Source organism: Hydra viridissima, unplaced genomic scaffold, assembly GCF_058129835.1.
Source record: "Hydra viridissima isolate aposymbiotic clone 2 unplaced genomic scaffold, HvirCarnegie_v1 scaffold_10, whole genome shotgun sequence".
In the NCBI taxonomy this organism is placed as follows: Eukaryota; Metazoa; Cnidaria; class Hydrozoa; order Anthoathecata; family Hydridae; genus Hydra; species Hydra viridissima.
In genome coordinates this window covers 12,944,843-12,958,981 of record NW_028324309.1, presented here as the reverse complement: position 1 = coordinate 12,958,981, position 14,139 = coordinate 12,944,843, and the positions used below count along the sequence as shown (strand labels likewise).

Here is a 14,139-nt window from a genome sequence, read left to right as displayed (position 1 = left end):
CATGCTATTCATGCAATCCGGATGGCAAAACTACAGTATCTCACCCATAGATATATAAAACACTGGATACGGCATAGACAGAAATAATTGAAGCCGAAAAAAGTTTACCATGATGACGTAGAGTGAGGCAGAAAAATGTTGTTAAAAAAGCGTATAATATTATTAAAATGTTATGCTGTGAATTAACACAATATCTTTCATATGGTTGTATGATGTAAAATTTATATGGAGTTTTTAGAAGACTAACAATGAATACAAAACTATACATCTACATTTATGTATAATATATTTATCTATAATATACATATATGTTTATGTACTTTATATTTCATGATTTGGTATTAGTTTTAAAATGGTTAACTCGTGCAGTGCTTTTGGATGTACAGCTAGATCTGCTAAAGGGGTCTCAAGAAGTTTTCATAGGTAAGAAAGTAGTTCATATACATTTGAAACATTTTACTTATAAAGATTCAATATAATTTTATGTAGATTTTAAAAGACAGGCACAGTATGTATAATGAATCTTAGCTATGCATTCTTAAATAGATTTCCTGTAAATACAGAAAAAAGAGCAGCATGGGTTCTTGCAACAAAAAGAAAGAATTTTGTTCCCTCTTCAGCAAGTTATATTTGCTCAGATCATTTTTCTAAAGATTGTTTTGATATAAGCAAAACATCTGGTTTCTGCTTGAGAAAATATCTTAAATCTGATGCAGTACCAACAATTTTTGATTTTCCAGAACATTTAAAACCAGCTGCAGATAATGTTCAGAAAGCACCCACTGAAAGAATTAAAAAAAAACTGAATAAAGAAGAAAAAATTGAGATAAATATGGAAAATACCTTTAAGGAAAAGATGATTAGTACTGATAAAATATTGTGTTTAGGAGATTGCATCAAATTTGATTCAGACAATCTGCAAACTGTCAAAAAGAAGTTGTCTTTTGTCTTAGATGCATATAAGTTACAGAAAAAACGTATCAGATGTGTAATGCAACAAAAGCGCAGACTCAACAAAAAAATTGCAAAACTTCAAAATGTGATCAATGAATTACAAGGTAAATGTTTGGTTAGTGATGAAGCCACAGCAACTTTAAGTAGTCTTAATCCTGATATTAAAGATTTAATTCAAAGAAAACTGAAATCCAAAACGAACTTAAAATATCCTCCATCATTGCAAACTTTTGCATTAACATTACATTTTTATTCAGCAAAAGCATATGATTATGTTAGACAATTCTTTGATACTTGTCTTCCTCATCCAGATACTCTGAGATGGTGGTATAGAAGTGTTAATGGACAACCAGGCTTTACTCATGAAGCATTCCAAATTTTAAAGTCAAAAAATGATGAATCCAATAAAAAAATTATATGCAGTTTGATGATGGATGAAATGTCAATTCGAAAGCAAATTGATTGGGATGGACATAAATCATATGGTTTTATTGATTATGGAACAGGATTTAATGATGACAGTGTTGGTGTTGCTAAGGAAGCTTTTGTTTTACTGTTAGTTGCTGTTAATGGACATTGGAAGATCCCAGTAGCCTATTTTTTAACAGATGGACTTAATTCAAAAGAAAAAGCAAATATTATTTCTGAATGTCTCATTAAAGTTCACGAAACTGGAGTTCAAGTTATTTCTTTAACTTTTGATGGCACAGCTGCAAATTTATCTATGATGAAGATTCTTGGTGCTGACTTTAGTGATGTAAGAAATCTGAAACCATACTTCCAACATCCAGTAAGTGCAGAACCAGTATTTTTAATTCTTGATGCCTGCCATATGTTAAAATTGGTTAGAAATTACTTTGGTGAAAAGAAATTGCTAAAAGACAGTAATAATGGAGTTATCAATTATGCATTCATTGAACGGTTGTACGAGCTTCAGTCAAAAGAAGGAATTCATGCTGCTAATAAACTGAAAAAACATCATATAGAATGGAAACAACAAAAGATGAAGGTGAAGTTGGCAGCACAAACCTTAAGTCAAAGTGTTGCAGATGCTCTTGATTTTTGTGAAAATAAATTAAAATTAAAAGAATTTCAAGGTTGTGGGCCAACCATCAATTTTATTCAGTTTATAGACAAAAGTTTTGATTTACTAAACAGTCGAAATTTTCTTGGTAAAAATTATAAAGTTCCTATCTCTTCAAGTAATTTGGAAGACTATGCAAATTTTGTCAATTTTGTATGTCAGTACTTGTCCAGTTTGACAGACAGTGCTGGTAAATTAATTTGTAAAACAAATTGCAAAACTGGTTTTATTGGATTTATGTTTAGCCTTCAATCAGTTATTCAACTTAGCAAATACTTGATTTTATCTTCAGAGAGTCAGTTCAAATTCTTGTTGACATATAAACTCAGTCAACACCACGAGTCAAGACCACATTGAAATGTTCTTCAGTGCTGTTAGAAGTCAAGGTGGTTTTAACAATAATCCATCTGCAAAGCAATTTATGGCAACATACCGACGTTTGCTGATACACCACTCGTTAAAAAACATAAAAACTGGGAATTGTTTAGCTCAGGATGCAACACAAATACTTTCTGTAACAGGAGGAATTGTGAATCATCAGGAATGTAAATTCAATGATGATGATCCAACTGTTTTTATAGCTAATGATATTACACAAGTAAATATTATGGAACCACCACAGTTGTCTGAATATTCTGAAGAAGTGGTGAAATACATAAGTGGGTTTGTTTGTAAAAAATTAAAAAGATCTATTAAATGTAAGGCCTGTACTTCCTCTCTAACTGATGATAATTCACAATGTTTACTTGTTGAACAGAAAAGTAGAGGTGGTCTTGTTCATCCATCAAAAGATGTCATTGTAATTTGTACTATTGTTGAAAAATTTTTAAGACATAGCATTCCAGACATATCGAAAATCAAAGAATTACAACTTTTTACAAAATCTATTCCATATTTAAAATTAAATATCCGTCGTCAACTAATTTCAAAAGTAATTTTTCAAGGACTGATAAATCACATCCAGGAACTTCCATTTGAAGATAATCATTTGGTTAAATTGATCAATTTGATTATTGATGCTTATTTAGATGTGCGTTTATACCATGTCTCATCCTGTGCAACAAGTTATATACAAGGAGTACGAGTTCGAAATAAACTGACCAAACTAGTGTTGTTTAAAAATCAATAAAAAAGTGTTTATGTTCCTGCTATTAATACATTACAAAACATTTGCAAATAATGTAAATTATTTCTGAATATATATATATATATATATATATATATATATATATATATATATATATATATATATATATATATATATATATATATATATATATATATATATATATATATATATATATATATATATATATATATATATATATATATATACACAAACTGGTACATACATATTAACTATTTTCAGTCCTTAATATTACCAGTTCTTTTCCTTTTATTGTAAAAAAATTACCTTAATCCAACAGATTAAAGTCTTTGTCAATATACAATAAACTAAACATGTATAATATACATAAATATAGGTATATATTATAGTGAATATAATGTACACACATATAGATGTATATATATAGTTGTTTTAAGTCTTTTGAAAATACCATATTTTGAAAGCCAAATTAATATTCAACAGGAACATAATTTCAACATTTAGACTGTATATTTTGTTTGCCAGTATAACTTCACTGTAGGTTAACCGTTTATTATCGATTCCTTAGGTCTCTTGACTCACGCTATACTGATAAATTCTTAATAGCCTCAAGTCTTGAGCCAAATAACTTATTGAAAAAGATTATATAATCTAATTAGATAAATTTTATCTAAATTTATTATTACATAATTACTTTTATTAAACCTATTTACAAAAGTAAAATGCTATATCTTTTTACATGCATCTTTAAACTGTTTACGAATTCGCGTAAGAACATTTTGCCTCACTTACGTCACATTTTCAAAAAAAGCTCGGCTTCAATTTTTTTATAAGGCCAGATACGGCTATGCCGTATCCAGTGTTTTATATATCTATGATCTCACCCTTTATTTGAAATGCTCAACTCTGATTGGTTGTTACGAAAAATTCAAGGTCATCAAAAACGATCGTAAAGCATCGAGTGTTTTTAGAATTGTTTCCTTTTCCGTTTCTTGAAATGTTGTTAGAAAGGTTGTAGTTTTAAAATTTTGAAATTAAAATCGGACGTGGGTAAAAGAGCAAAACATGAAGTAGATACTGAAAAAGAAGAAGGAAGTGAATGTGAAAAAGAAAATCAAACACTATCTTCAGATCCAGATGACCTGCCTCCCCATGAACGCGAAGCCGAAAAACCAGGTAATACATTTCCAATTTGTTTAATTTCTTTGTTTAGTTCCTGTAAATTTTGCTCAGGGTGCTACTTGTCTTCAAGCATTGCTTAAAGTTGCAAAGAGTTCCAGACAAGTTATCTAGGTGGTTGCCAACTCTTTGGACTCTTCTTACAAATGTGAGTGAAAAATCATTTAAAAATATTATTAGTCAGGAATTGCAATGTAACTGGCTGTAGTCTATTTAAGTGCAAGTTCCCAATCCACCATTAGACGTGTCAATTGTCAAAAGTTACATCTAAAGTTGCTAATACAGATAAGTGTTACAAATGATCTGAAGTTATGCAATCTGAAGCTGCGAATAATTAAAAGAAAAGCGAGTAATTTACACAAAAAAAAAAAAAAAATGCAAATAGTTGTAAATATTAGGACACAGACTCAGTAAAAATTGTATGAAAAAGTATGAATAAGTCAGACTATCTGCCCTTAAAGTCAGTCTTTTTGCCCATAAAAGTCAGACTTTTTTAATTCTCTTTTATATTTTTCAGACCAATACGCCAAGTGATTGAAAGCCAAGCTCAAAGAAACTAAATTCAGAACTTGATCGAGGATCCTGAAGTAGCTATCAAAGAGTTCTTGCCAAGTTTGTTCGGCAAAACTGGGGAAGAAGACTCCGAGATTGAACCATTTACTGTCGACGACAGTCTTTGGCACTCATAATTTGGGAGCTTCTCTTTGAGCTAATTCCAGCTAAAGAAGCAGAAGAAAAGCGCGACTGGATTGAAAGGAGAACTTTTTGCCTGTGAAAATGATGTTAAAGTAGTTTCTGCATGGCTGGGCAAGCCTATGCAGTTCTGGGTGATAAAACAGAACGATTATCCAATTCTTTCCAAAACTGCCTTTGCTATTCTGAGCATTCCTGCAAGTTCAGCATCCTCAGAGTGCTTGTTCAGCGCTGCCAGCATGACAGTCACGAAAGGAACAAATCACATGGATCCTCTGAAGGCTGAAAAACTGCTCTTCATCAAACGCAACTTCTCTTAGATTGAAAAAAGATGCTGCTCCAATTCTGCTCAAAAACCCAAATCTTAATCAATTCCAAATGAAGGGCCGGATGATGACATCTAGGAACCCCCTGCTGATGCAATTAAAGTTATGGATATGTATGACATTGAAAAAGACAAAAAATTTGTCAAAAATTATTTTTTAAACCTTGGTTGAGATTTCTTTCAATTTGTTTCATGCTAAGAAACTCATGAAAACAAACAGTTACATTTCCAAATTTTAAATGTTTATTTTGTAATCAGTGTTAGGTAAGAATTCAAAGGTGAATATGCTATATTTGCCAGTGTTTTATTTCTATGATGACTAAGGCGACTTAATGTGTTTAGAAAGTTAACTATTGGTACCAAAACTGCATTTACCTGTTTCGTTTACTCATGTTGTTTGATTAACTGTGAGCTTAGTCTGTTTAATCAAATACTTCTTTAATCAACTCCCAGCTAAAATAAGTTTAGTTTTGTACCTCTTTTAAATTTTAGTTTATACATTTCACAGACTCTTCCAAAGATGCTAAAGTTACCGTAAGCAATAACTCATAGCAAATTTTTGTGACTTTTAGCGATTTTGCAATTTTTAAAAATTCTTTTACTAATTTTCGGGCACCTAACGGTGATAAAGCCAAAAACCGAACGGGTTTGAGTATTAAAAGCTCAATACTCGATAACCCGTTCGATCATTGTTCGGGTTATCGGACTATCGGGTATTTTTCGGGTTCGAGACCCCAAAAATTTTTTTGAAATTATCCGTTCGGCGGCCGAACGGGACCTGATAACATTCCCTAAGTCAAACTTGAAAAATAATCAAGACGTTGAATTCAGGGCGTTTATCGGAAAATGTACTTAGCAACCAATTGCGGTGATGCATTTTTTTACGGAAAAAATCTTTCGCTGAAACAAATTCACATCATGAAATTTGTATAATATACGATTAAATAAAAAGTAAAAAACGTAATAAAAAAAAAAAAAAAAAAGTCTGGTTATGTATTTTTTCATTACAAAAATAAACTCATCTTGGTACTTTCAATTCCAAATCTTAAGTTGTAGATAACCAACAATTGGTCATATATACCACTTAAGTGATCAAGTCAATCTCTCTAGATTTCTCCATTTTAATAGATTCCATTTGAAATAAAATACTTGGAAATGTTATAGAAAACACAGAAAAAAGTAAAAATGTGGAGAAAAAAAAGAGTTTCATGGAAAAATGTGATTCCTTTAGCTGCAGTGAAACTGTAATTTGTATTGTGATGATATAAATTACAATTTCACTACAGGGAACAGTTTAGTTTATCATTTCAGTTTTACAATTTTAAAGCTGTAGAAAGGAAAAGATAACGAATAAATGTTTTTATAGGCTGTTTTTTATTTACTGCCTATTATGTTTCCTTTTAATAAAGTGTAAATTTCGTCATAAATATTTATAATCGGTAGTGCTTGTCATAAAAGAATATAAATTTCTAAGTGCATATCCACCAAAGAAATTTTGCTTACTTTTTATATTTGTAAAATGAATTCTAAAAGACGAATTTTCAGTCAACAAGAAAAATCACTTCTGATCAATATAATTAAAGAGTACAAAGACATCGAAGAAAAGAAGACGGATAGGGTCTCCCTTAAAAAGAAAAATTATTTTTGGGAAGAAATAACACAATTATTCAACAGGCAAGCCATCAGATGCTGGATGAACTCAAAGCAAAAAAACAAATTGTTGATTTTTAAGTAACAAAAAAAGAAAAAAGCAAAGATTATTCTTATAGGCAAACACCCAGTAAATATAAGACATGCTTTAGACATCTAAAAGACGTCTTGTGCACACAAACGTTATTTATACTGAAAAACGTTATTAAAATATGAATGGTTGGACAATGATTTTCTGGCCTAAAAGGTATGATTATCAGTAAAAAATATAACTTTGAGTTTTTCTAACCAATTCTTTGGATTTTAGTAAAAGAAAAGAGCTAAATAAAACTGACGGAAGTCCTAGTCAATCTCCTGTTCCATCATGGGAAATTGAAAATGTTCTGCAGATATTACCATCAAAGTATATAGTATTACAGTCGTATTGTATTATACTCGTTCGGAATACCTATATACCTATATATATATATATATATATATATATATATATATATATATATATATATATATATATATATATATATATATATATATATATATATAGGTATTCCGAACGAGTCAATGGAGATCACTTATGGGGGCAAGTCTTCTGAAATTATCGGGCTACTTAAAGAAACAGAAAAGAAAACTTTTACGGAACCATTGATAGCATCTTGTTCATTAACACATGAAAAATAACAAAGTTCAGCATTAAATAAATATCTCTACCTAAATAAAAAAATCCAAAAAACCAGTATAATGAAATTCATGATCTTGATAAAGAACTAATGCAAAAACGTATAGAATTAGCTAATATAAAAATAAACTCACTCCAGCAAAAGCAACAATACAAACAGAAAGAACATGAAATTAAAATGGAAATTTACCAAAAAAAATTGTCACAGTTACAAGTTTTAAAAAAACAACACAACAGGATTATTCTATTTGATTATTATTATTTTCTTACATGAAATTTTTATGTCTTTCGAGCAACATCAGATTTTTTTTTTTTTTTTTTGAAAATGAAATTGATATATAATTCTACTTTGAAATAGAAAATGTTATTCTTTTGAAGTAATAAGTAGTATATTTGCAAAAAATGTTGTTTTTGTTATTAGACTTTTATCTATAATCAGACATACACAAAAATAAAATAAAAAATTAGTCCGCAATTTGATTTCCCTCTTTGATTTTGTAGAAGGGCAATGTTGTGAAGCACAAAACAGGATATTATTATGGCTATGGAACTTTGCAGTTTTGTTTGTAAGAGTATATTAAGGCAAGGGAATCATTTTTTTAATATACTAAAATAACATTCAACTGACATATGTGTACTTCTCGAGCTGTAATTGTATCAGATTTCACTTTCATTTTTTGGGTTAGAAAAAGGTGTCATTAAATATTTTTGCAAGGATAGTCACCTGTAACATGAACATATTGACAACCATCTAAAACTTGTTTTATAGCTGAGTTAGCAAAGACTTGTGAATCATGAACACTTCCAGGCCATTGAACACAAGCAGATAAAAATTCTTTTGAAGGATCTGCTATGACCTAGCAATTCAAAGAAAAAAATCCCTTTCTGTTTTGATACATTTCTGTGTTTCCTCCACCAGGCTTTATTACAGGAATGTGTTCCATCAATTAAAATCTAAATACCGGTTGATAAATATATTTTCTTTATTAAAGAAAATTTCAAAGTTTGTAAGAAATAGCAAAATGCGAATTATCAAAGAATCAGCTTCTGTTGGAAACTTTATGTACTGATACCTTTTGTTAGCAAATTGAATTGAATTGTTCTTAACCACTCAACAAACAGTTGACTGATTAACTTTCAGCTCCTCCAAGTCTCCTATCACTCTCTAAAAGAGAATACTTAATTAAATCAAATCATTCAAATTTAAATATAAAGTACTTTATTTATTGTTACTTGAGAATACTATTATTTTATTTGTTGTTATAATATGATGTTATTTAAAAACATAATACAAAATCTACAATAAGGTACCATTGCTGATACCATTTCTTGAATATCTACTCACTAGGAATAAACCAGTAGCATAAAACCGAAATGCAAAAGCCAGCTGTTGTACAGATGAAAGAGGACACCCTCCATTGTATACATTGTTGTTAATAATCTCATTAGTTAGTACTAAAAAGGTTTCTTTTGAAAATCTGTATAGCCTTTTAGGTTCTATATTATTGTAGACTTCTAAAGGATCAGCTCTGTCAACAATAGACCTTGGTATGTGATTTGGGATATTTCTTCTTCTTCTTCCAAAATGCAGTTCATGCTGATTCTTATTTGAATGTTTTAAAATAAGTTGTTTTTTTTTTAACATTTGATATTATTATAATTACTTCTTTTTGTGAACTCTCTTTTATTACTTTTACAGTATCAATTCTTTGTATAACTGGAATTGTTTATTACTAAATAGAATCAACAGACTTGTGGAATTGACAAATTAGTTTACAATTATCTAAAAAGGCTGTTATTACATTAAAAATGCAAGATCATAATTGGTTATTAGTATTCTATAATGCTAGAATGTTCGACATTTCTAAATGCTAATAAGCATTTATAATGGCATCATAATATGAGATATTGGATCCTTACATTCGACTTATAGGATGTTTTAAAAAACACACTTTTTTACAATGATGTTAATCAGTTTTCTGTAATAAATTCATTTCCAAACATACTTTCACAATGTAACCTAAATTAATTACGTCAGTATACCCAAGTGACTACTTTGCTTGGTAAAAAATCATTTCTATATTTGCAAAGGTTCTAGCAAGTTATATGGTAATAGTAAAGCTTAGTACTTATCTACAAAATGATAATGACGTTTCTAGTTTTTTTTTCAAGTTTGGTTTCAAGATTGGTCTGAACCAGACTTAAAAAAATGACTTGAAATTTCAAAAACTCTCGTTTTTCAAGTTTGACTTCAGTTTAAGTTTGCTTCTTGCATTGTGTACAAGTCAGACTTAAAATTTCAAGTTCGCTTCTTGCGAAAATATTTTTGCTTTCTCAAGTCCAGTTTGAAGTCAGACTTGAAAAGCGGTACATTTTTGCCGGTTTTCAAGTCTGACTTAAGTTGAAGTTCGCTTTATTTATGCAACTGGCTCAGGTCGCACTTCAGGTTTGAAGTTCGACTTCAATTTTGATGTTCGGTTATTGCATTCCACCCTTTATCATTATTTAATGAAAATCACGTGAATTGAGTCAATATTTATTCACCAAATGTAGCCGTAAAGCGAAAAATGATATTACAATAAAATAATTGGATGTTTTATTATGGAACAATAGACTACTTTGATAGTTATATAAACGCTGAGAAATTATATATGACTTCGAGTACTGTATGCATTTGGCTAATTCGGAATCTCTGCCTTGCATCCCACCGAAAGAATGAAGGCCGCTGCTTTTATTTTACTACTGAGTGCTGCTCTAGTTTTCTCAAAGATTCATAGGTGATTTTCTTTAAGTATATTTAAATTTTTTTGAGTATTGACCATTAATTTTATTTTCCTGTTATTTTTTCTTAGAATCAAGATAAAGAAGTTTAAAACTACTGTAAGACGTACCCTGCGAGAGCAAGGCTTTGATTTTAATAAACTTGGGCATGCATTAAAATGGGGTAAAACACCAGAAGTACTTCGCAATTTTATGGATGTGAGTTTAAATACCCTATAACTGAAAAGTTTTTAATAAAAAATTCTGTGGTGATATTAAAATAATTATGGGTTTTTGTGATTCATTTTAACATTATGTTGATTACTTATGTTAGGCACAGTATTATGGAGATATAAGTCTTGGCACACCTCCACAGCCATTTAAAGTTGTTTTTGACACTGGATCATCAAATTTATGGGTTCCATCATCACATTGCAGTTGGAGAGATATTCCTTGCTGTAGGTGTTGAATTTTACTTTTAAATTAAAATTAATTTTAGTAAAATTGTTAAATTTTATATTATTGTAAGTATATCTTTAAAATTCTTATGACCTACCAATTTTATTTAAATGTATATGTTGAATGGTTTAAAAAAGTTCATACTTGATAATTGATTTAGTAATTCACAATAAATATCACGGAGATAAATCATCAACCTATGTCAAGAATGGGACAAAATTTTCTATCCAATATGGTAGTGGAAGTTGTTCTGGTTACCAAAGCATTGATACTCTAAGGGTTAGTTTTGAAAAATCTGAATTATAGATATTAAACTGTTCTTGTTCATTTATATTATTAACTTGGTAGTAAGCAGTAGCCATCAGTTATTTGTTACAAGCAGGATCTTTTAGCAAAATTGTAGGTAAAAATAAAAAGCTGTTCCTGCTTTTCAACAAATTCATCATTAACATTCATCTGCAATTAATGGTATTTGTTTTTTCTGCTTTTGGCATTATTGAATAATTAAATGTATGTTACCATGACTGCCACTCTGAATAATTAAATGACATAAAGATTAAGTAAGTTAAGTTATTGTATGAACAGCTATTTGTTTGTAAAGCAAAATCAGATAAATAAATTTGTTTTGGACTGATTATTGTTGATTATCTTTTAAATAGAAATAAGGCTAAAGGGGCATAAGTGATTAACTTCCAAGTAATGATTTAAAGAATATCTGATAATTACTAAGTATTAATTTTTATAATCCATAATTTTTTAATATTTTTAGGTTGCAGATATTTCTGTTAAAAATCAGATGTTTGGGGAGGCAACTTCTGAGCCTGGTCTTGCCTTTGTTGCTGCAAGGTTTGATGGGTTGCTTGGAATGGGTTACAGTCAAATTTCTGTGAATGGTGTTGTTCCACCTTTCTATAATATGGTTTCTCAAGGCCTTGTGGCAGATGCTGTATTTTCATTTTACCTTGATAGGTATTTACCTCCAGATTTATGAAACCTTGTTAGCCTAAATTGGTTTGTTTACATATTTTGCTTGACTATCTTAGGAATGTTAATGATTCTACGGGTGGAGAGCTTCTATTAGGGGGCGTTGATCCAGCTAAGTTTGTAGGAGATATTACATATACACCAGTCACTACAGAAGGCTACTGGCAATTTAAAATGGATAAGTAGGTTTTTTTTTTGGTTTTTTTTTGTAGCTTGCTTTATTATTATTTTTTAATCAAGTTTTTAATGTCTTAATAATTTTTTTAGAAAGGTAAAGTATTTAGGATTTTGTGTTGATTTTTATTTAGAGTTGTGGTTAATGGAGAACCTATGTTTTGTGCTACTGGTTGTAATGCAATTGCTGATACAGGTACATCTCTTATTGCTGGTCCAACAGAAGAAGTTGAAAAAATTAATCAGATGATTGGGGCTACACCAATATTTGGTGGTGAGTATATGATTGATTGCTCTAAAGTTGAATCTCTTCCTCCAATTGAGTTTTGGATCAGTGGAAAGAAATTTGTACTAAATGGTTCTGATTACGTTTTAAAGGTAAAAGCTTTCAGATTTATTTTCTAATATCTTGTCTTAGTTTTACTCAGGGAGCATTTTTAATGTTTCTCTTATTTAGTATCTCCCTGTGCTCATTAGATAGACTGACTTTTGTTGAATTTTTTTTATTATCATTCTTAAAATAAATTATTATTTCAAGGTATCAACCATGGGTCAGACACAATGTATCAGTGGATTTATTGCCATTGATGTTCCGCCTCCTCGAGGACCCCTTTGGATTTTAGGAGATGTGTTTATTGGACCTTACTATACAGTTTTTGACCTCAAAAATAATAGAGTTGGATTTGCTAACACAAAGTGATAAATCTATGTTTATTTTGTTGTTGTTTCTTATATAGTTTTAAATGTTTTTATCTTGTAATTTTATAGAGTTTATATTGTTTATAAAGATTTCTAATACATGATGAGTTTTATAAACTGTAGTTTCTTTATTTTAAGTAAAAAAATTAGGTCACGGCTTTAATAAAAGATGTTTGACATTCTTTAAAGTCTCTTTAATTTCTTATGGTTTACTTATATTTACCACTCTTGTTCTCTGAAATGTTAATTTTTGTTTGCCAAGGCTAATAAGTAAAAGATCTTTTCAAGATAGTAAAAAGCAAATGACTTAATTTTTTACTTACTTTCTATTAAAAATTGATTTGCACACTAGTTTGTTGTTAAAACTTGGTGTTTTCATGAGTGTTCACGGCTGTCTGAGCAAGACAACTCTAAGGTATCCTTACTTAACAACTATGAACTAGCCTTGTTATATACATACATACATACTTACATACATACATACATACATACATACATACATACATACATACATACATACATACATACATACATACATACATACATACATACATACATACATACCAAAAAAACTTTTGGCGAAATAGATGGAATTCTTAATTTTTTTTGAAAAAGAGAGGCTATTGCAATTCTCTTTTTCATGGAGTTTGTTATAAGGTTTATTTTTCGAGTACGAACTAATTTGTCAATGGAGTTTCTCATGGTGATTTTTTTTTCATATTTAAGTTAAAAAAAGGATTCTACATAATTACCCGAAGTTATTAAACGTTTACTAACAAAGCGTTTACAGTACAAAAGTTCACTAAATATCAATCCACTGTAAAAAGGATGGAATAAGTCAATTGAATATGTTGTCAATCATTTCAAAATGAAAAAAAAAAAAACTTTAAAAAGCTACTGAAATTTCATTACTTTAAAAGATTTTTCACTTAGTTGCTTGGACACATTTAGTACTTCTCTTCGTACCATTACAGATTGATTTGAAAGAGGAATTTTTTTATGATACGATTTTCGCACGCACATCAGAAATTTAACTAAAAAATATATACGTAATAAGTTTATCTTGGGGCCTCTTAGTCAGCGATTGAGGGTCCCTAAATTTATAAATCCCAAAGCCATGACAAATGTCACAAATTCTAATTAAACATTTTAACCAACAAAATAATCTTAATATTAATTAGTAAAACGCAAAATCAATTATTTTACTTAAAATCTAAACACTGTAATATGACTTGCTAAGTAAAGAATAAAAATCTTGTTTAATTTTTTTTTTTTTTTTTAACGGTCAATTCCAATTTAAATCATTATAATGATAATTGAACTATCATTATATTTAAATACTCACGAGTTTTAATCTTTTAAGATACTTAAAATGTTATCATTGCTCAAATGTT

At 29.5% G+C, this 14,139-nt stretch overlaps 2 protein-coding genes across 2 annotated transcripts; one reads left to right on the top strand and one right to left on the bottom strand.

Annotated features, from left to right (window-relative positions):
• Window positions 1-7,622: 7,622 nt before the first annotated feature.
• LOC149883187 (uncharacterized) lies at window positions 7,623-10,010 on the bottom strand. The gene is made up of 3 exons (XM_090100290.1): window positions 9,015-10,010; window positions 8,743-8,834; window positions 7,623-8,623 (listed from the first exon to the last, which is right to left on the bottom strand). The coding sequence occupies exons 1-2, from the start codon at window positions 9,312-9,314 to the stop codon at window positions 8,781-8,783; spliced, it is 354 nt and encodes a 117-aa protein (XP_089956416.1). The 5' UTR covers window positions 9,315-10,010; the 3' UTR covers window positions 7,623-8,623; window positions 8,743-8,780.
• A 136-nt stretch (window positions 10,011-10,146) lies between these two features.
• LOC145181830 (lysosomal aspartic protease-like) lies at window positions 10,147-12,862 on the top strand. The gene is made up of 8 exons (XM_080057003.2): window positions 10,147-10,446; window positions 10,522-10,648; window positions 10,764-10,887; window positions 11,049-11,167; window positions 11,658-11,857; window positions 11,932-12,054; window positions 12,181-12,424; window positions 12,585-12,862. Exons 1-8 carry the CDS (start codon window positions 10,385-10,387, stop codon window positions 12,744-12,746), a joined length of 1,161 nt encoding a protein of 386 aa, XP_079913129.2. The 5' UTR covers window positions 10,147-10,384; the 3' UTR covers window positions 12,747-12,862.
• Window positions 12,863-14,139: the final 1,277 nt, after the last annotated feature.